This window comes from Furipterus horrens, unplaced genomic scaffold, assembly GCF_987537825.1.
Source record: "Furipterus horrens unplaced genomic scaffold, mFurHor1.1.pri manual_scaffold_2, whole genome shotgun sequence".
NCBI classification, from domain to species: Eukaryota; Metazoa; Chordata; class Mammalia; order Chiroptera; family Furipteridae; genus Furipterus; species Furipterus horrens.
In genome coordinates, this window is record NW_028327172.1 from 90,510,573 (window position 1) to 90,531,728 (window position 21,156).

At 50.0% G+C, this 21,156-nt stretch overlaps 1 protein-coding gene and 1 long non-coding RNA gene across 3 annotated transcripts in view; one reads left to right on the forward strand and one right to left on the reverse strand.

Moving 5' to 3' along the window:
• The window catches only part of NECTIN1 (nectin cell adhesion molecule 1), a 59,994-nt gene extending 47,177 nt beyond the window's left edge, over nucleotides 1-12,817 (reverse strand). The window contains exon 1 of one of the 2 annotated variants that reach the window (XM_090266115.1): nucleotides 11,848-12,811. In XM_090266115.1, the coding sequence (XP_090122241.1) occupies nucleotides 11,848-11,926 (79 nt within the window). In that variant the 5' untranslated portion in view covers nucleotides 11,927-12,811. Of the gene's footprint in view, nucleotides 1-11,847 lie in introns of both variants that reach the window. The other variant, XM_090266116.1, reaches the window with a different exon arrangement.
• On the forward strand, nucleotides 12,392-20,080 carry LOC150019077 (uncharacterized). The gene is made up of 3 exons (XR_016509031.1): nucleotides 12,392-13,052; nucleotides 16,828-19,798; nucleotides 19,927-20,080. It is a non-coding gene; the product is annotated as an uncharacterized LOC150019077 (long non-coding RNA).
• Nucleotides 20,081-21,156: the final 1,076 nt, after the last annotated feature.

Here is a 21,156-nt window from a genome sequence, read left to right on the forward strand (position 1 = left end):
CCTTTGGTTCGCGGGCTGGTCCTCAATCCATTGAGCCACACCAGCCAGGGCAGATGTTTAACCCACTTTTAAGGGTGAAGGAGAATGCAGCCCCCTGCCTAGCCACACCTGCCACTTAAGTGTCGAAGCTTGGAGAGCTTTGGGATAGTGACAGAGTATGGAGACAATACCCCATAAGACCCAAGCTCCTTCTCTTCATCTCCCAGCCAGGCCACTGCCTGGTGGGTATTAAGGAGTGGCACCTTCAGGTGTCATCTGCTGTATGTGAAATCAGGAGGGCCGTTGTCAGACTGGGAGCTCCAGGAAGGGCAGGGACATCATGCTTACTGCTCAGCCCCTGCTCTCCACTCAGTGCCAGGAGCACAGGAGGGAAACACTGTCAAGTGAGTGCAGGAATGAAACTGTCTGTTACTCTCCCACCACACCACCCCAGGGAAGTGGGCTTCCCCCAAGTGCTGGCACCAGGCACTTATGGCAGCTGCAATCTGGGGTTCTTGATCAAGGGCGTAAAACTTTTGCTTCCAACTAGCCTGTAAGAAGGGAGCACAGGATGGCTCCAAAGGACCACCAGGCACCTTCCCAGGTGACCCTCTGGGAATTGGGGTGATTTTCGAGGAGCTAATGGGCCTGAGCCCCTTACATACCCTGCCAGAGTTGATCACCCTGCAGAAGTTACAGAAGCACAGCTGAGGGACCTGCCGCCCTGTCCTCCCTCTTAGCCCCCACAGCATGCTGGGTCAGAAAATGCAGGGAGGGCTCCCGGGCCTTGCTTTCCAGTCCCAGGGAACCAACCCTCTTCTAGATGAAGGGTCCCTGGGTGCACAGTAGCTAATAACAGCCAAGTGGTGTGAAGACTTGCTCATACTAGGCACTGTGCTAATCACTTGTATTATTTACTTTTTTGAAACCTCCAATGATCATATCCCCATTTTATAGCGAAGGGAATTCAAGTTTAGAAAAGATAAGACACAGATATATACATACAGGCACATGTTAGTAATAAGAGGAGACCATTGGCTCCAAAATATACCCAGTGGTTTTAGTCAATTTTCTGGGGAAAAATAGTCAAACCAGTTGCTGGTGATCTTGTAGACAAAACCATTATCTAAGATTGACCTCTCCATAGTCTAACTGGCTGCTGGGGGGCAGTGCAGACTCTGCCTCAGACAATCATTATCTTTGATTGCCTGCCTCTCTCCCAATGCCATGGAGCTCGGTGACAGCCCTTGCCTCCACTGGGGAGAAAATGGCGATCAGACTCTAATCAGGCACGGGTGCCCCCCCCCCCCCCCCGCCAAAGCATGTGACCTTGTACACACACACAGCACGTAGCTCATGTGTGCGCACGCACACACATTAACTATAAACCTTTTTCACACACACAGAGCACATAAAAACACTTGTAAAGAAACGCATAAACTGGCACAAATTATCATTACCACACAAACTGTAAGTGCCGAGGGATGAGAATAACAGAGTGTTTGGGAGATGGAGAGGAGAATTAGGCCATTCCCTGGGGGCTGATCTCCAGAGAAGCTGCCAGATGGCACTGTCTGTCCTCTGCCCCAAGCTCCCTAGAGGGAACGGGGGTACATAGAGACCTTTCCCAGCTATCCTAGAAGCAGTGCTAAGAAGTAGGTGCCAAGGATTGTCACCGCCTCCCCTATTCCATCACCTTCCCCTTCAGTACTGACCCCTGGAGGCCCATTATCTGACTCCTGGGAGAGGACAAGGGTGGGAGGGGTGCTGGGGCCTGGCAGGGGAAGGCACAGGGGAGCCAGGGGGCTGCCGAGTAAGTTCCCGGAAAGGCCCATTTATCAACTGAGTCGGGATAATCAGGGTGCTCAGCACTGATTACTGTCTGGGTACCATAAACACAGGGAATAAATCTGGGAAGGGGCTGAATAGGAGGGTGTCTCGGTAGCAGGGATGGCCACCCTGCCTGGGAAGGGATAGGAGGTCCAGCCATCATTCTGAGAGATGCAGCAATCTAGGTCAATGAGATCAGGACAGTTTAGGGGATGGGTAAGGTGGACGATCATAATAAAATAATCCAGTACAGTGTGTCTGATAGGCTCTGATTTTACCTATTTACACTGGAGAAAAAGCCTGTCCCTACCTCCACTCCAATTTTTACCCAGAAGCTGCTGTAGAAACCTCTGCCATTGCCTCAAAACCCTCAAAGGAAGCCTGGCTCAGAGGGCAGAGAAGAGATGCATGGAAGTGACTTAGCTCAATAGCATCATCCTGGGGCAGGCAGGCTCTGGGCAAAGCTGGTCCCTTTGTACTGAAAAGGCAATCCTTAGGTTTGGATGGAGGTCAAGTGTGTCTTAAGCCCTCCTTCCTCCTATTGCTTCCAAGCAGTTCCTGGGTGCAGGGCACATTCCAGTCCCAGGAATCGACTATGTAGCTCTGACCTGCGTCTGGGCCACAGGGCTGCACTGTAATTCAAGCTAATGGAGCATGGATAATCTAGAACAGCAGAGGGTCTAGGACGAATTTCTCCTTGGCGTTGAAACATATCAGATGACTATTTTGCAGCTGAGTTACCTTCCTAATTAAGCAATGGAGTTTGTGAGGCTTGAGCCCACATGGTGATCTGCAGGGCCAGCTGGAATCCACTCTTAGTCCTCAGCCACAACACTGTAAACAGTTTGATTTTTCTGCTCCCATGATCCTCTTTCCTAGGACAGTTCTCTACCCCAGCTGCAGAGGTGCTATTGCCTCTGTCCTCCAGCTCCCTATCCTGAACCTGCCTGGGGCAGAGGAAGCGCCAGTCCTTTCATTCCAAGATCAAAGCACCTAGCACAGGTGAACAATCAACCTAGGTCTTCTCTCTGCTAACTATCCCCCAGGTAGGGACCCCTCCCTTGCCATCTTTTGGGATTTTGGCTGAGAGCAAGAGAGACTGAGACCTTCCAGAAGCTTGGGACAGGCCCTGATAGGATCACCTTGCTGGGTCATGGGCCCACCCAGGATCTGGGGTCAGCCTGGTAATACCTTTGTGGGGCAGTGCCAGGAAGATTCTTTGAGAGAAGCTATTACACCCACCTCTAGTTTCACAGTGAAAAATGGTAGGAGGCCCCCAAATGGCATCAGTGATACCCAAAGACTCAGGAGATAAAATAATATCAAGACATTTTCTTCTAGCACAGCCACATTAATACTCCCAAGACATAACAGTGACACTGGAAGGATATACCAGGAACGAAATGATGGTGCTTGTCGTACTTGTAAGATATCCATAGGACACAGCAGTAATGACCACTGAGACTCTCTGAGAATAAGCACTAATAATTCCCCATATGCTTCAGGGATGCACCAGGTTATTTCTATAGCATTAAAGGGAGCAAGAGGGTAAGAGATAAGGTGCTATGCAGAGGTAGCACTATGTACAGGTTGTAGATGTTCTGGAGGCAAGATCTTGTATTACTTCAAGCTTAGTAAGCTGTCTTTCTCCATATCCTACCCACCCACCCACCCATAAGACAGACAGCTTAGCCAAGTGGTATGATCATGGACACTGAGACTGACTTCTCACATCTGAAGCCTGGCTCTGCCACTTACTCGCTGTATTACCCTCGGCAAGGTAACCTAACCTCTGCCTGGGCCTCGTTTTACCATATATAAAAATGGGGAGAACAGAAGTACCTTCCATGTGAGTTGTTGGTGATATTAAATAAGTTATTATATGTAAGATGTTTATAACACTGTCTGAGTATCCAAGAACTCTTGATACAAGTTTGCTAATAAGCAACCATGTAGCCACCTAGCTTGTACTACCAGCCCACAATGGGCTGATGCTGCATTAGGTCCTGAGGATACCAAGTCCCGTCAGTGATGGACCCTGTCCTTTTGGAGCTGTCTTATGGAGAAGATAAGTCCCAGGTCCCCAGAACTACACAGCAAGATGCAGAACTATATTGTAACTGGGGGTGGCATGGACAAAGTGCTAGAGTGGGGGCTTTGAGATGAGAAGAGTTATCTCCACCTGGGGGTTCATAATGGCTTCATGACAGAAGTGACTTCTGACCTCAGTATTTAGATATGAGAAATAAGGGAGAACTTGGGGGGAATGGCATGTACAAAGGCACTATAGTGGGAAAGCATGGGGCATGAACAGAGGAGCGTGTGGCTGTGTGGGCCTAGCCATGTTGGGGAGGGCAGTGGGAGATGAACCAGAGCGGAGCAGCCAACAAATGCCTCTAAGACTCTGAGTGCCTTTCTCGGGTGTGCTTTAGGTATATTCATCCAGGAAGCAGTGTGGGTAGATTGGAGCAAGAGAGCCAGGGTTTGGGGAGAGAACGGAACCAGGGGCGCTGCAGCAGCCCCACACATAAGGGTGTTGCTACCAGTCTCTCCTGCAGTGGGAGCCACATCAAGTGGCCACAAGACTGGCTTGTTCAGAGGTATCTTCTCTAGTTCCTTTGTCCTAGCAGCTGGCAGCATTTGCTCACAAGACACTAGGAGGGAGGGAGGGGACGTCTGGGGAGCTAGCTGATCACAGGCCAGAGAACGGGGGCCCGTGGAGGCAGCTTATCTAGTCCACTTGGGGCTCACACTCCAGAGAAGCTGTAGACAATGCCCTCACAGGGGGCAGTACAGGTCTCTCCCGTTCCTTTTATCCAGAGCAGGGGTTGACTCCTGCCTGCAGGTCCACACTCCCATTTCTGCTGACTCATTTGGTAGAATACCAGCTCATGCGCCAAAGTGTGGGCTGGCCTGTACGACCCCCCCCCCCCCCCCATGGGAGCAGACCAAGTCAGCCCATGAGTGCTAAGAACCAGTTATGTGGAACTGGCATTTACTTTCCTCCCCAGGACTGACGCACTGAGAAGGGGCAAACTTTCATTTGCTCTTGCCTCATTTTTCTTAGCAATATCCACTGGGCCCTGGTGGCTGTCTTGTACTCTGACTCCCTGGGCCCTGGGCTCCAGCATGTATCAGGTATGCAGGATTGCAGGGGAAGTAAAGCAGAGAAGGGAGGATACAGGCAGAGAGGAGCCCCTGGTTGTCAACAGGCATTTGAATCTGCTAAGAAAAAACAATTTGGCCTTTGGTAAAAGGAACCCCAAGATGAAACCCAAGGCTCCATCACAGTGACTGTGGGCAAGTTATTATACCTGTGGGAAGGGGGTGGGACCAGAAAGCCCTTGCCAAGGCTTCCAGCTGCTGAAACTGTATCTATGGGGGAGGGACAATGCTTCTACCATGAGGTCCCCAGGCCTCTCACCCCAACCTTTTAAACAGAAAGGTGAGCAAAGATCGAGGCCAAGGCCATTGTGAGGACGCCAGACTCTATTTCTGCTGGTAGGACATGTCTCTCAGTGTCTCCAGACCTATGGGTATAGGAGGGCATGCTATCCACCATCCCCAAAGACTCTCCTCCATGGAATGGTGACTTGCTGAGGTTCTCAGCAGGCTCCTTCCAGAGAAGACAGACTCCCATGAATAGCCCTGGAGGGAGCAGCACCCTTGTTGCTTTCAGGCAGAGAGCAGAACTGAGGATCCAGGTGGACAGAGGAACCCATATTTCCCACTCTGGAAGCTTGAATTCCAGGACTGGGGAAGGAGGTTCGAGTGGGGAGGGGAAAGGGCTCCATTTAAGCCCATAGATCAAACACAAACTCCCAATGGGACGTTCTTGTGACCATGGTCACTGGCCTGTTTTGCTGCCTGGGCCATGCCTGCAGCTGTGTCCCAACAGTCACCAGCCAGTGGAACTAATGTTCTCTAATGAAATCCAGGCCAGAGTGGCAGGGTGGGTTTTATTGTCTGCGGCTTGGTAATGAGAATCCTCATAAACTGGGGATAAAACTGGGGTCTGCATAGAACAGAGTGAGGTGGGAGGTGACCCAGGAGAGGGACTTGACTTTGCATGCCAAATCTCATCCCCATCCGCTCTCTGCCACTCCATCAGCACTGTTCTTTGCCCCACGGCCAGGCCCACACCCTGGTCCTATGCCTGCCTGTGCCCTGGGGCTGTGTGCTCATACCTCAGGGGCCCTGCCTGTCTCAGGAGATAACATGGGGATGACACTCTAGCTTCTTGAAGGGTACCCTCCCTCTTGGACGCACTGCCATTCTGTTGGATGTCTTGTACTTTTGACAGCCTGGCACCTGGGCTCCATGGTCAGCTCTTGTTGGATCACCCTCTGACCTATGTCCTCAACTGACCCCTTGCTTCCCCAAGGAGCTGCCATTCCCTGGCTTGCTGTGGGAGGAGAGTGGTGGTGGCTGGTGAAGCAAATGTCCATCTCACTGGACATGTTCTATCATGGCCTGGCTCAACCTCTTCTGTATCTGTCCACCTAGCCCATTTCATTTCCTCATTTACTAGACTTAGAGTCAGAAGATCTGGCATCTAATTTGGCTATACTGATGTGAGATCGTCAGCAAATTACCAAAGCTATCTCACCTTCCTCCTCTGTGAAATGGAAGAATTAATACCATTTACTCAGTTACTCAGAGGCTCAGCTGAAAGTAGAAGCTGTAAAAAATGCCACAAACATTTTTACTATTGGCAAAAGGATTCAATTTGCAACAGGAGAAACTGAAAGGCCTTTCTGCCAGTGAGCAGGAGGTGATTCTGGGAGGATTCTCAACCTACCTGGCTGTACGATCTCACTGAATGAGATGGTACCATGAACTGCTGGAGTCTTGTTGCCCACCTTTTCTCAAAATGTATAAGTTTGAGGGAAAGCAGGGGCTGGTCTCAGGCCCTCCCTGAAAGCCCCAGGCTGCTGCCACAGCAAGCGCTCCAGATGGGAAATGGTGCCCAGCTGGGCCACAGCCAGGAGAAAGGTGGGTGCTGGGGAGAGCCCTGGTGAAATATAGAACAAAGGCCACACAGCCCCTGATGCTCTGCAGTGACTAACCCCCGGGGCACGGTGCCTGCAGCCCACCAGGCCACTCCAGCCCCTCAGGGCTACTACAGCCTCTACCATAATTTCCAGGAAGGGGCAGCAGCACATTGCCCAAAGCACCTGACTGGAGATCAGGGAAGTGAGGTAGTAGTGGGTAGGCAGCCGAAAAGCTCTTTCTCAAGGTAGTGCAAAGTTAGCACTGCCCCACTGGCAGATGTAGAGGGGACCAGAACCACTCAGAGAAAAGGCACAGGGAATAGAGGTAGTGACCACTTACTGAACACTTATGTGCTAAGCACGTTTCATGTATTATTGTCAATCTAGTCTTCACAAACCTCTTTTGAAATCTGTATTAACAAAAACCCATTTTACAGGCCTCATTGGGGCCTACCAAGTGACTTAACCAAGTCCACTCAGCTGGCAATTGGTAGTGTTGGGATTCAAGCCTAGTACACCTGGCCCCACTTTGCTGATTCACTATGCTGGGCACCCAGATGGGGTAATCTCCAGGTTGCAGGGAGGGAACAGAGTTATCTGTTTTTCTCTTTTAACTAGGGCCTAGGCCACTGCTGCTCTGCCCTGGAAGACCATGAAAGGCACAGATGCCATAAGTCCCTGAGAATAAATACCTTTTGCTTCTTCCCCTACCCTAGGATAAACCTTGGAATTATCCATTTCCCTGAAGAGCCTCCAGTCTGCTGTTGCAGAATTCATCTTTCCTTGTGGAATGGGCCAGGGTTCGGATATTAGTTAAGATATGTTTTCTCCTATTTCTTCCCTTTCCCCATCTCCCAACTCTAAACAGCACAATAGAATCCAGAGCTTAAAGGGTTAACTGGTCTAAGGGTGTTATCTTCAGCTCAGGGCATTTCCTTTGCAAGATGATCCCTACTCAGATCTTAAGTTACCTCCTGCCCAAGCCAGCACATCTGCTGCTGGCTTTGCAGACCTGGTCTCTACGGAGAGGGGTGGGCATCATGGGGGATAAACACTTGCCAGCTGAACTTTAGTACAGGGCTCCCAGGACAGCTATCCTTCCTACTCCTTGTCCCTCATTCCCACTTCCTTTTCAACAAAGGGGCTGCCACTTTCTGCTGCATGGACCAGGGATGCTTTCAGGCACATGTATGTTGCCCACCTGGACACACATATGGTTCTGCAGGACTGTTCATGGAGAACCGAATCCCATATTCATACCCCTTTTTAAATGCCCAGAGTATGCTACCCTTCTCCTCAGATGATGCTTTTCTCCAAGTATCCATGCAGGAAGCAAAGCTGCTAAATTAGTAGTTGAAAACCTATCTTCTGAGGTCCCTCCCAGCCATTCAGGGATCCTGAGAAGTCTCAGAGCAAGCCAGTTAACACTAGGTTCCAGTACAGCTATGTTGGCTGGGGAGGCTGACAAGAGAGGAAAGTGTCTCTGGGTAAACATGTCCGGCAAGGATGCAGAGGCCCAGTCCAAAGCCAAGGGAAGAGCACAAAAAGAAAGTAGTGTCCAGGCTTTCTACTCTTTAAGGACTTGGCAGCCTAAGTGAGAAGGAGCTGGCTAAGGGCACGTCCTAAGTCTCTTCCCAAAGTTATTCTCACTGACACTGACATAAACACAGACATTATTAAGGCTCAGAGTCACTCACAAAATCCTAGCTGGAAAGACATAAAAAATCATTTATATGAGAGTATGCATTTAATTTATGATCGTGGTGACTCACAGATACCAGTGCTCATACCTCCTTGTCCTAGTGCCCATGGGCCTGCACATGCAGTGCGGTGTAGGTAACTAACTCAAGCACAGAAAGCGTTGCACATGTGTGTTCATGCACCCACTCTATACTGAAGGTGAGACTGTATGTAAACTGTCAGAAATGTTATAGCCTAAGCCACACAACTGGCTAATGTACAGTCTATCCTGGCACTCTGGCTAACTTTCAAAGAAAAAAAAAAATCAGAAAAACAGGAACATACAGACACCATCTCTGTCCCTCTCCCAGTAGGAGCCATTCAATTTTACCAAATTAACCAGGAAAGAAACAATCAGGAGAAATCGAAGGTGCAGTCACACCTCACTTCGGTGTTTTGTTTGTGATGAACAATGAACATTAGTCAGCTGCTAAACAATGGCAGTATCATAGATACAGCAACTGGGGCTTACCCTCTGCCCCCCAGCCTGGCCCACTGGCTTAGTCATCAGCACAAGGGTTCTGGTCTGTGAGACCATCCTGGCAGCATACAACTGGGTCCTGGGTCCTGGGTCACACAGTGGCCAAGTACACCACTGTGAGAAACAGGGAGAAAGGAAAATAAGCCAACAACCCTGACACTCCTAGTTTCAAAGGAAGCTAACATAACAGCAAGCTCCGCACAGGTGCAAAGAAGGGGTATGCTGTGGGCCAGACAGGTCTTCTGAGGGTGTGCATGACACCTGGGGTGTGTGTTTTCTTTTGACTAAAGGTTTGGGGAAGCCAATTAGGGAGGGTGTGGTAGAAGTGGGACACCAGCTCTGCACTTGCTTCTTAGGCAGGTTTCTCCTGTCCCTCTTTTGGGACATAGCCCCTATGCCTCACTGGCTCTCTCCTCTGAGTTAACTAAAGTGAGGTTGTCATCTCAGAGGCCTGGGGGCTTCCTACCACCCTGCCTGGTAAAGTCCCTATTGTTGAAAACATACTTCTGTGTTTACACTTCAATAGCCAGACTGGGAGTGTTCTGAAGTCAGGGGGCCATCACACACCAGGGGCTCCCCGACCTCCCTACCCCTCCATGATCAGGAGAAGCCAGAAAAGAGCATCAGGCTGGCAAGTCCCCTGAGAGAAGCAGCAACAGGCAATCAGGAGGGAGCCTGGGAGTGCTGGAGAGGCGGTCTGTGGGGAGCAACTCCTGGGCCTACCAGCCTATCTGTTCAAGCATCAGAGAGGCACTATCATATCCATGTGCCTCCCTCACAGAGGCACCAGGAGCACAGGCACTGGGTGCAGGAGCATGGTGAGTCCAGGAACTTCGGCAGCTGCTTATGCTACCCAGACATAACAATTACAATTAATCAGCAAGCTCTCATTAAGTGCCTTTCTGGCTGTGGTTACTTCCCTATATCCCTCTCCCTCCATCTGGATTTTGGTGGGAATAGTCTCAGTACTTGAGCCAGGTGACATCTCTCTGCCCCTACTTCCTAAGTGAGGTGAAGCAGGGCAGGCCTCCAGGCCCCCAAAGCAGGAATTAACCACCAAACATGCCAAAGCTAGGGGAAGAAATAACCAAAGAGGGGAGAATGGGTGTGAGTTATGCCCACTCCCCCAGACCTCTCCATCCCTTTATCTGACCCAGGATTACATTAACCCGTAGTGTGCCAGCCCAACTAGAACTCCAGGAAAGCTCTTTAGCTCGGTTCTGGGTATGGGCAATATGGAATTGAAGGGTTTCCAGAAGTCCAAAACCCGATTTCCTAAGTATTTCCTGCCAACTACCCAAGGAGCCCAGTGGGAGACCACTCTGCTTGGGAGTGACTCAGTCAAACCGCTTTGAAATGGGCGGTGACACCAATAAGCCCTGGAATTTTCCTTTCCCCCACACATCTAGCAGGGCAGCACCCACAGGCTGCAGGAGTGGGGGGACTGTGGTGCCAGCTTCCACAAAAGCGCTTCAGATACTACTGGGCGCTCCTTGAGTGAGATTTTCGAAGCTCGGATAGTGTGCTGGCAGCAGATGGGGTATATAGACTTGAATGAGGCCAGGTTCCTGCCTCCCAGACTCGAAACTCGGCAGCCAGGATGGCCTCTGAAAACAAACTGCCTGGCGAGTCTGCTGCACCGCAGGAATCTCATTCTGATCGCAGCCAGTGGTGCCCGCTATCTCATATTATTCAGCCACCCTAAGGTCACGACCACGTGCTTCAACCAAGTCCCTACCCTGCCCCTGAGACCTCCATCTAGCTAGAGCCGGAGGTAGTTTCAGGTTTCTTCCCGGAGAAACCCCCATCCCTCTCCGTCTCGCACGGTTGTCACGGCAGCTTCCCCAGAGACACAAAGGGTTAAATCCAGACAAGGGAACTCGGTCGGATTTGCCTCTTAAACACATTTTCCAGGCCATTTCCCAGCACTAAACGCTGGGACTGGTCCCAGGGTCCGCCCCCATCCTACCCATGAGAGAGGCCACCGCAGGCCACCCTGGAGTCGAGCGTCCGGTTAACTCCTCGGTCGCCAGTCCTTCAAGGAAGGGCACCCTCAAGAAAGTGGGTCATGCAGCCACCTGGCTGGCACGAAGCCCGTGGCGCCTTCTCCGGGGAGAGACCCCCAAACTGGGAGCGGAGTTCGGAGAAGCCCCGCCCAGCCACGCCAAGGCGGGGAGGTTGAGCTTCTGCGCCCGCCCGGCCTCACCGCCCTGGAAGGGAAGCGCAGGTGAGCGACAACCTGCCCGTGCGGCAGGAGCGGGCTCTACGCGTTGGATGTGGGGCGACTTGGTCCGGGAGGGGCCCGAACGCCCGACAGTCTAGCAAAGGGGCCTGAGAAAGAAAAGAAGCACCCCTGCCATCCTCCTGACCTACAGCCCACCAGCTCGGAGACTGACGCGCTGCCCCCTGGGGCTGTTGTCTTACTTAGCCGAGACGGTGATTGAGGTGTTATTCTGCATTTACCTAACAAGCAGTGTTTCCAAACTGCTTCCCGAGCAAAAATCTGGTTATTAAACAAGTAGCGCGCTATTATATATTATTTGTGTGTGTGAGTGTGTGAAAAACCGAGAGAGGTGCTCTCTTGCTACGTAGCGATTTGCATACGACTGCCTCCCTGCAGCGCAGGCTGTGTGGCTGCTTTTTTCTCGGCCGTGCCGCCCCCCCAATCCCGCCCCCCCCCCAAGCCCCTTACCTAGGCCGTGACCCAACTTTTCTCGTTCCTTCCACTCCCTACAACCCAAACGTGCCCGCCATGCAGCTCCCGCCCCGGAGAGGCATTGGATAGGAAACAATAATACAAAGGCATAGGCGGAACTCGCTCACCTGGGAGGAATAATGCAGTCAAGCCGAGAGCGAGTCCCCACCAGCGTCCAGGGGCGCCCGCTAGCCCCATCCGAGCCATTGGGGACTGCGGGTTCGGCTAGAAGGGCCTCGAGAAGAGCGCTCCTCGAGCCCCAGAAAGCAGGCGGAAGACGAAGGCAGATTACTGCCGGCCTGCGCGCGCTCCGAGGATCCAGATCAGCCGCAGCGGTCGGCCGGGTCGGGGTGGGCTGGGTGGGCGCGGTAGGCCCGGCGCGGCAGCAGTCTGGGCTCCGGGCTGCCGGCGGCTCAGAGGCTTGGCAGATGCACGCCGCAAGTTGCACGAGTCATGCCCTCTTTCCTGCTCGGTTCTCCGCGCCGCGCCGGTCCCGCCCTCTTCCACGCAGAGCGGTCTGGAGAGAGGGATCCACCCCCGATGCGCCCGGCTGCCAGCTGCGCTGTCTCCCGGCCCCGGCGCTCTCACGCCCTCCCGCTCGTCTCCAGCTTGCAGGCTTCCATGGCTCTCTGTCCTCCGAGGGTGAGGGGCGGGGGGACTGGCCCAGGCAGCGGACGGGCGGCGCGGCGGGCTCGGGGCCCAGGCAGTGGGCGCGCGGCGCGGTGGACCGCTGCCGAGGCGGCTCGGACTGTGCGACTCCGCGCGAGGAGAGCCAGCCGGGTGCGCCGCACGTCCCCGCTGCCGCCGCTGTTCGGCCGGGCCCAGGCGATCCGCAGCAATGGGAGCAAAGCCGGGCACTGAGTGGAAGCGCGACCCTTCCTCTCGCTCTTTCTTTCACTCGCCTAGCGCCAGCCTCTCCCTCGCTAGCCCCGTGATGTCAGGGCAGGGGAGGGGTTAGCGCCAACCCCCTCCCGGGTTGGCCGTCAGACCCGCGCCCGGCTGCACACACCTTCCGGCTTCGGGCAGAGGCGGATCCCCAGCGAGGCCCTGGGTGTCTCGCTCAGGCCAGCTGGCTCGGGAGATGCCCCTTCCGTCGCTTGGCGGCCCGGGAGAAGGCGGGAAGCCCGGCAGCTCTCCGCAGCTGCTGGTGAAGGGAGGCAGTGCCCCCTAGCGGCCGGCGTCGGGGAGGACCTGCTCGGTAGGGGTGGAGCTACGAGCGCGCAGTCTGCGGAACACTGAATCTATTAATGTCGGGGCTGAAAGGGCTTCCACAGGACCTCCACTCCAAAATTGGCCCTGTTTTACAGATGAGGAAACAAAGGCCCCCAAAAGGGTAAGGCGACTCGCCCAGGGGCACAAGGGCAGAGAGGGTAGAGCCGGATTAGAACCCAGAGCCCGAGCTCCTTCTCTGCATCATCTGGATGCCAGATGGAGAGACAGTTATGCGGGGAAGCTGCTAGAGAAGTCAGCGGTGGGCAGTAGTGGGTGAGATGGGGCCACTGAGGTTTCTTGTCTTTTCTAATTCCCGCTCTCTTCAGGGGTTCTTTTTCTAAAAACTGAACTCCCCTCCCTACATAGAGCGTTAACGGGAGCTCTGTTCCCTTTGATGGCATCTTTGTTTTGAGTGATTTACGGGAATCCTGAGAAAGTGGTCCATCCCATCAGTGTTCGCGGCAAGGCAGGCACTCTCTGCCCCATCCCCTTCACCACCCACCACATCCCCCTGTTGCTGGCTTCTTGCCAAGGCGCCTGAGCCCTAGGGGTCCTTGGCAGCTAGAAGCCTACCCTCTCCTCTTTTCCTCTGGACCTCCTATCCCCATCCTCTCCCCCAGGAGAGGGCAGGCAGACAGACACAGACAGACAGACAGACAGGGTTTCTCACTAAGAAGAACCGAGACATCTGGCCAAAGGATGCTCCGTTTGCCCATCGCTGCCCTTTGCCCATCCAGCAGGATCAGAGGGGAAGTGGCTATTCCTCACAAAATGTAAATTCTACTTCCAGGGAGTAGGTGGAGCAGGAGGGTGGGCAAGCAGGTCACCACTTTTCCACTATCTTTATCTGGCCTTGGAGTGTCCCTTGGTTTCCGACTGAAGCAGTTTAATTCTGCACTCACAGGAACTGTCCCACACTCATGTATTTTACCTTTAACAAATTTAACCATGCATTCTTGTTAGCAAACACTGTGCCAGGCTTGGAGATACAGAGATATCGTCATTGTCCTAAAGGCACTCAGTCTAGTTGTGGGGTAGAGGGGAAGATAGACATATGGTGTGTCCCAGAGATGTGCATGCAATTCAGCACGGAGGTGGTTGGGAGGTCTCCACAGGGGCTTAGTCAGTCATCTGTCAGACAAAGGCATGTACTGAAGGGGGAAGGCAGTGAAGAGACTGGATTCAAGGTAGATCAGTCAGCATGACAAAAGGCAGGAAGGCCAGCAACAGCTGAGTGAGTAGGGCCTCAAAATGGTTGTTTGCAGCCTGAGCCTGACTTGAAGAAAGGAAAGGCCTGCAGATCCATGAATACCAGGCAGCCACCAGCAGGGTTTTACACTGGGGATCGCCTAATCATGATTTGTGGTAGCTCAATCTGGCAGCCAGGTACCTCTCCACTGGCCTCTAAGTACTTTAAGGGCCAGGGCTGATTGTGTTCATTGCTGTGGTCTCAGATTCTGACTGGCATATTGTAAAAGTTGAATGGATTGATTTGAGGGGGCAGTGCCAGGTATACCAATGCCCATTCATTTCTTGTTCATGCTTTCCCACCTCTTCATTCTTGGGTAAGATTTCTTTGATCTCTGCTAATAGGCTTCCAGAGAGGGTGGGTCTGGATGTTGCCGTGGTTGCCCAGGATGGATTGGATGGAGAAGATGGAGGCAAGTAAATGAGATTACCTGAACACCAGCTCAGCATCTTTAAAAACAAGCCCCTAAAACATGCCGAGCTCCAGCATGGGTGGTGTGTGTGTGTGTGTAGTGGGTTTACTCAGAAAGTAAATAGATGTCTTTTTGAGTACCTACTGTGCTAGGTGCTGAGAATACAAGAGTAAGCAACAGCCAATACCCTCCTCAAATAAATATATTATAGGATGGGAGGTTGCTGCCAAAGAGAGGCAAAACATTCTAGCCTCTAGAGGAGAGAGTGAGTGCTTCTTACGGAGAGCAGGGGAGGCTTCCAGAAGAGACTACATTTTAATGCGCCCTGAAGTGTGGATCAAATTTGAACCAAAGCAGATGGAGGAGGGAATTTTGGTGAAGGAGCAACTTGTACAAGGTCATGAAGATAGGAGAGATCAGGGCCTATGTGGGAACAGCAAGTGGTCCAGTTTGTTTTGCATTCTGGGGATGTGTAAGAGAAAGGGACAGCCAGATTGTGAACCATCTAGGTTTCCTTCAGTGGCAGGAAGAAGTATAGGACCAACTATCAGGATACTAGGTTCTGGTCTCTACTCTTAAGCTGGAAATCCGGGAGTCATTTTTGCTTCTTCCCTCTTCTTCAACCACCATGTTTCAATTTAAAAGGTAATGCTATTGATTCTGCTTCCAATATATATCTTACGTTTACTGTTATTGCTCCATTTCTACTGTTATCACCCTAGCCCATGCCCACTTAATTTCTACTTGATCCTTGCAATATCCTCTGGCATTATAACCTGTGCACACTGAAGGAAAGGAATAAAATGCACTGGTCAAGTACCCAGGACTCTGGAGCTAGACTGCTTGGATTCAAATTCTTAAACCCCAGTTCTTCCACTCAGTAGTGACTTAATCTCTCTGTGCTTAGGTTCCTCATCTGTATAATGAGGGGAAATAATATCACTTACCTCATGGAGTTGTCAGAATTAAATTAAGTGCTTAGAACAATGCCCAGTGTACAGGCAGAACTATTTAAGTGTTAGTCATTATTATTACTGTTATCTTTCTCTCCATATCCAGTTTTGCTTCTCTTTGCCATGATGCCAGAGGAATATATGTATTTTTAAATTCTTTATTTTGAAATAGTTTTGGACTTACAGAAGAGTTGCAAAGATGATACAGAGTTTCCATATGCCCTTCATCCAGCTTCTGCTAATGTTAACCTCTTATATAACCATGGTACATTTGTCATATTTAAGAAATTAGCATGATATGTAACACTATTAAATAAACTATAGAACTTATTCAGGTTTCTCATTTTTCCCCTAATGTCTGTTTTATGTTCCATGATCCAACTCACAATTCCACATTGAATTTAGCAATAGATTGTTTTCTAATGCAATGATCAGATCGCAACACCTGAGAATCCTTCCTTGGCCTGCCAGCCTCTGAGGCTGGTGTCAAGTCCTCAGAAAGACCTGTGGGGCTGTCTGTCTCTACAACCTGTCTCATGCAGCTCTAGGGCTTTGAGTAGGAGCTGCTGAACTTCTCTGAGCTTCTAGCCATCAAACTTATCTTCTCATTCTTCACCTAAGCTGTTCCATCTGCACACCATTGCTCTTCTCCTTCTTTTTGGTCAGCTACTTATTTACCCTTTATGGCTCAGTTTACACATGTTATTTCCCCAGGGTGGCCCACTCTGCCCTTCAGACCAAGTGAGTCTCTTCCTACATGCTCTCACAGCTGCTTTTGCATATTTGTAACCACTTCAGTAGTTGTTTATAATACTTGATTAATTCTCTACTGGACTGTCAGCCCCTCCAGGGTAGGACCATGTTAGTCTAGTTTGTGCTTTATTCCTAGCACCTAGAACGTGCTTGAAACTTGGTAGGCACTTAATGAATATGTGTTGATTGACTGCCTCACATCTTTCTCTGCTTTCTACCAATCACTTTCCCTCTAGGGTCTGTTTTCTCACCTGCAGACTGAGGAATTTAATTTGTTCAGCAGTTTTTCAATAGTATTGTGAAAGCCCTAGAATTTCCTGGGTTCCCCACTCCTCACTTTCGTAGGAGCCATGTTTAAAGAGCATGTTGTTTTCATGCTCTTTAAACATTGAGGTGCTGAGAAAAATTCTTGTTAATGGGTTCTGCTGCTTAAAAATGTTTGAACCCCCCGAATATATTATTGCATTATATATTATGTATTGCATATAGTTTCATTATTTTATAATTCTGTGATATTTTTTCCCTGCAGGCAGTGGTGAGCCATTGAAGTTTTCTGAACAGAGAAGCATTTATTGGGAGCTGTCGGAGCTGTGCTTTCAGATGAATCTGGCAATAATATATGTAGGACCGACAGATGAGGATTGGTTAGTGAGGGAGGAGGGAAGCAAGGAGAGAATGTGGCCATGGAAGCCAAGTGAAAAGAGAATTTAATGGAGAAGGAAGTTGCCAACAGTGTCTGAAACTGTAGAATGCAGATGGGGATCAGAAGGGGTCTTTGGAAACAGTGGCAAAAAACACTAGTGGCTTTTGAAAGGGTGGTGTTGGTGGCTGAGCAGTGCCAGAACCCAGATCAAAGTGAGAGAAAGACCAAATGGAATGTGGAAAAGCAGAGGCAGCAGGTGTCCACCCTACTTTTGAGAAGTTTGGTGGTGAACAGAATGAGCAAAATGAATCAGAGGCTTGGAGAGGGTTAGCATAACATAACAATATGGAGCTTATTTTCTCCTTTTTGATAAGAAATCAAAAGCTACTGAGTATCTTGTAAGCAGAGAGAAAGGTGGTAGTAGACTGAGATGATTGGAGAAACAGTGCAGGAAGTGACAACGTATGCTTCATGAATCAGGCCCTGGAGGAGGCCTTGATGGTGAAACTAGGGTGAAGGAGGGGCCAGCCTTGGAAAGGAAAGGACTTCTTTGAGCCTGGAGGGAAGATGAAGAGAATAGTGAAGATAGAATTTGGGGGTAGAAAGCAAGGAAGTTAATAATAAAGTCATTGAAGTAAAGTAGGAATTGAGGTTTTCTGAAGAGATAGGATAGAAGGTGGCTTCACATCTTGTAAAGGGAACCAGAGGAGGAGGAAGGGAAATATATTTAGCAATCTTCCAAAACTCGAAGGGAAATGGAAGCAGTGCAGTCTATGTGCCTTCACAGAGAAGAATCAGGATTAGTGGGGACATGTGATGAGGAATTAGATTTTAATTTGTTCAAGGGAAGAATATTTAGGGAACTGACAATGGACTGAACTCCCTGTCCCTTTGCAGACTGAGGCCCAGGTCCATTTATCAGGGATACTTGCCCTGGCATGGAGAGTCGACCAGATGAATTCCACATTCTCTTCTGGTTCTGGAACTGGATGACTGCAGGAATGGCAGCCCATTCAAAGGACAGGCACCTGGACTCAGCTTTCTCATCTGCATCATGACCAGACAGAGGTCAACCCTGTGGGAGGTGCCACCCCCAGGAAACTGTCCCCAACGCCTTCCCTCAGTTTCCAAAGGCTCTTTCAGAGAGGCAGCTATTAGGCTTGGAAAAGGCCCGAAGTTAATACAGTAGTCACTTCCTCTCCAGGCCATATCACAGGCCCCTCTCTATTATTCAGTAATTGGCTAATAAAGCTCACTTTGATGTGAAAGAAACCCTACTGAGAAGTCCCCAAGATGCTCCAACCCCCTGATATCTGTTGTTAGGAGAAGATGAACTTGAACATATATTAGAGTGGTATGCTGAATGGGGGTCACCCACTCCTGTGTCCCCAATCTGGGCAAGGAGAGAGGACAGTAGGAGGCGAAATCCCATGGAGGGAGTATGGTCAAAGCCCTACCTAGCTAGCACGAGAGAGGACCCACTGGAGTGGCATGGGTGCCCCCTTCTCTAACCTGATAGGCTAACCTCACCCCTGGCAGTGTTCCTGGGGGTAGCTGAGAAACCACAGCATCTAATTACTGTTATCACCGTTCTGGTAGCTGTGATGATTATGATGGTGCCTCTGTATCCCACAGTGCTATGCAACGTTTAATTATTGTTATTCTTACAGAGATTATTGCAGAGCCTCCCTATTGCCATGGCTGCAATGGTGCAGCTAAACACAGCTGCCCCCCAAGTCCAATGATCTACCATTTCAGAGTGGTACCACGATGGCAAACAGGCAGCCAGCCTCTCAGTTGTGGGCCATGGTGTGCTAGGGATCTCTGTAACTTTGGGAGCTGGAGCTCTGAGCAATGAGAGGAAGACCTCAGCTCTATCTTGAACCACCCAATTTTGCAAAAAGAAGGGCGTCCAGAAGGTAACTTTGTCTGCACCCTGCATCTGGTCATAAGGCCCTCAATACATTCCTGCAAATCACCATATCCAAAATCCTAAGGAATTCTGTATGTGACTGAAGGTGATATTCCTTCCTGACTTGGGGTCGTGATACTTAAAACGCAATAGTGGTACTGAGAAAAGGTTTTCATTTTCAGTGAGGAACCGCATGGACCAAGAAGCTTGGACAAGCAGGTAGGATAGGGCTGGCTATGGCTTTAGCCTGGAGCATGCCCAATATAGAAAGAGGCAAAAGGGAATAGGACTTAGAAAGAAGAAGAAGACACTCAACCTCCCACACACACTCTTCCTTTCGGTGGTGCCTTTAGATCCAGGATGAGGGGGTGGGTGTTGTGGTTAAAATAATTATTAGGGTGGACTACTTTCTAGAGGAACCTGATTTTTTTTTTTTTTTTTTTGAGAGCTGTATGGAAGCTGAGAAATGGAATTTATTGTAAGAGAGAACAGAATTCCTAGGTCAGACCAAATCCAATAGAGGAGGCAGCCCTGGAAGCATAGAGATGAGCCTGCACATCCTTCTGCAGGGGTTTATGGATCTTAATTAATTTCTTTGGTCTGCAGATCTTTTTAGGATCTGATGAAAGCTATTGTCCCTCTGCCCTGCAAACAGCACACATGCAAAAGGACAGTGTTTACATGGCAACCTGCAGAAGCCCAGCCGGGGCCCTGAGGAGGGAGTCCTTCATGAAGCAGGCATCCCTGAACCCAGACTCCCTGTGATCCAGGCTAATGAGGGATGTTCGTGATGTGGAGAATCCAGAATGAGGAAAATCAAAACCAGATTTCTATAATGTGAAGTGGAAAGAAAACAAGCATGACATATACATTGCATTACAATTGTTTTAAAAAATGTGCACCTATAAAGTGAAGGCAACATGGAGAAATGAAAACAATTTGTGGGTAAAGGTTTTTTATTTTAAAATTTACTTTAATATTATGAAATTACTGTAATAATAGATTTAATTTTTTCTATATTATGTAAAGTGCTTTTCCTCCAGAAATCAATCTCTGAATTATATTGAATTTAGGTTGATACGAATGCCCAGTACTCCTTGAGCACATGCTTCTGGGGAGACATGTACCAGGAGGGTGCCAAGTGGCCTGAAAATGACATACAAAGGGTAGACAATGCCCAGGCAGGTCACTGAATTGTGAGAAACCTCAGGAGGGAGTTATGCAGAAGGAAGGTATGTGATATGAAGTCAGGAGTCTTGGATCTGCCCTTACTAACTGTGGACAAGAAGGGTGACCAACTGTTCCGGTTTGCCTGGGGCTGAGGGGCTTCCTAGGACATGGGACTTTCAGTGCTGAAACTGGTCAAGTTTTGGCCAACTAGAATGAATTGGCCACCTTATTAATGAGCCACATTAACCTCTTTGTGCCTTATTTTTATAATTTGTAAAATGGTATTGATGACTTCCAGGACGCTTGTACTTTGTAAACTTTACCATTTTTATACCTGTTGGAGATGACTATTACTATTGGTGGGGTGGGACAGAGGAGAGGGAGTAGGGGAAGGGGTAGTTCTCCCCAGCCTTGAGATCTGAGAGATCAAGAGCCTCTTCAGATGCACACCATGATTTAGACATGAAGTGCTTAACCACTCTCATACAACAGGCTTTTAACAATAATTCATTCAACAAATATTTGACCAGATACTATACCAGGCATCGGAATAAAACCATGAATTACTGAGACATGCTCCCTTCCTTCATGGGGCCAAAGTCTAAAAAGAAAGAAAGGATCTACCAGGAAATAGGATAAAAGGGAAATCTAGGTGCCAATAGGAACTTCCTGTGTGTATGGACCCTTCTAGTCTAGGAGGTAAGGAAGGATCAGGGAGACATTCCTGCAGAGGTGATCTGAGCCCCAAGGAATAAGGACTGGCTAGCGAGGGATGTCATGTAGAGAAATCAGGCAGAGGGAAAAGCAGTGTAAAGACCCAGGGAACTGGGTGTATCACAAACTGAGAATAGTCCAGTCTGGCTGGTGCAGTACAAGAGCAGAAGGAGAGAGTGGCTGAGGAGGCGTGTGGCCAGGTCGTATGGGCCTTGCATGCTGTTGGGGAGTTTGGACTTAATCCTGAGGGCAGCAAGGAGGGTAGGATGTTTCACATCTGGCCACTCAGCAGCCCGAACCCCTGCTGTGTTAAGATGGTATTCCTGGGCCAGGCACCAGGTTTAGCATGTTATGGTCATGTCCTCTGGACCTGAAGGTGCCAGCTCTGTTTGTCCTGCTTCCTGGGCCCCTGAGCCTAG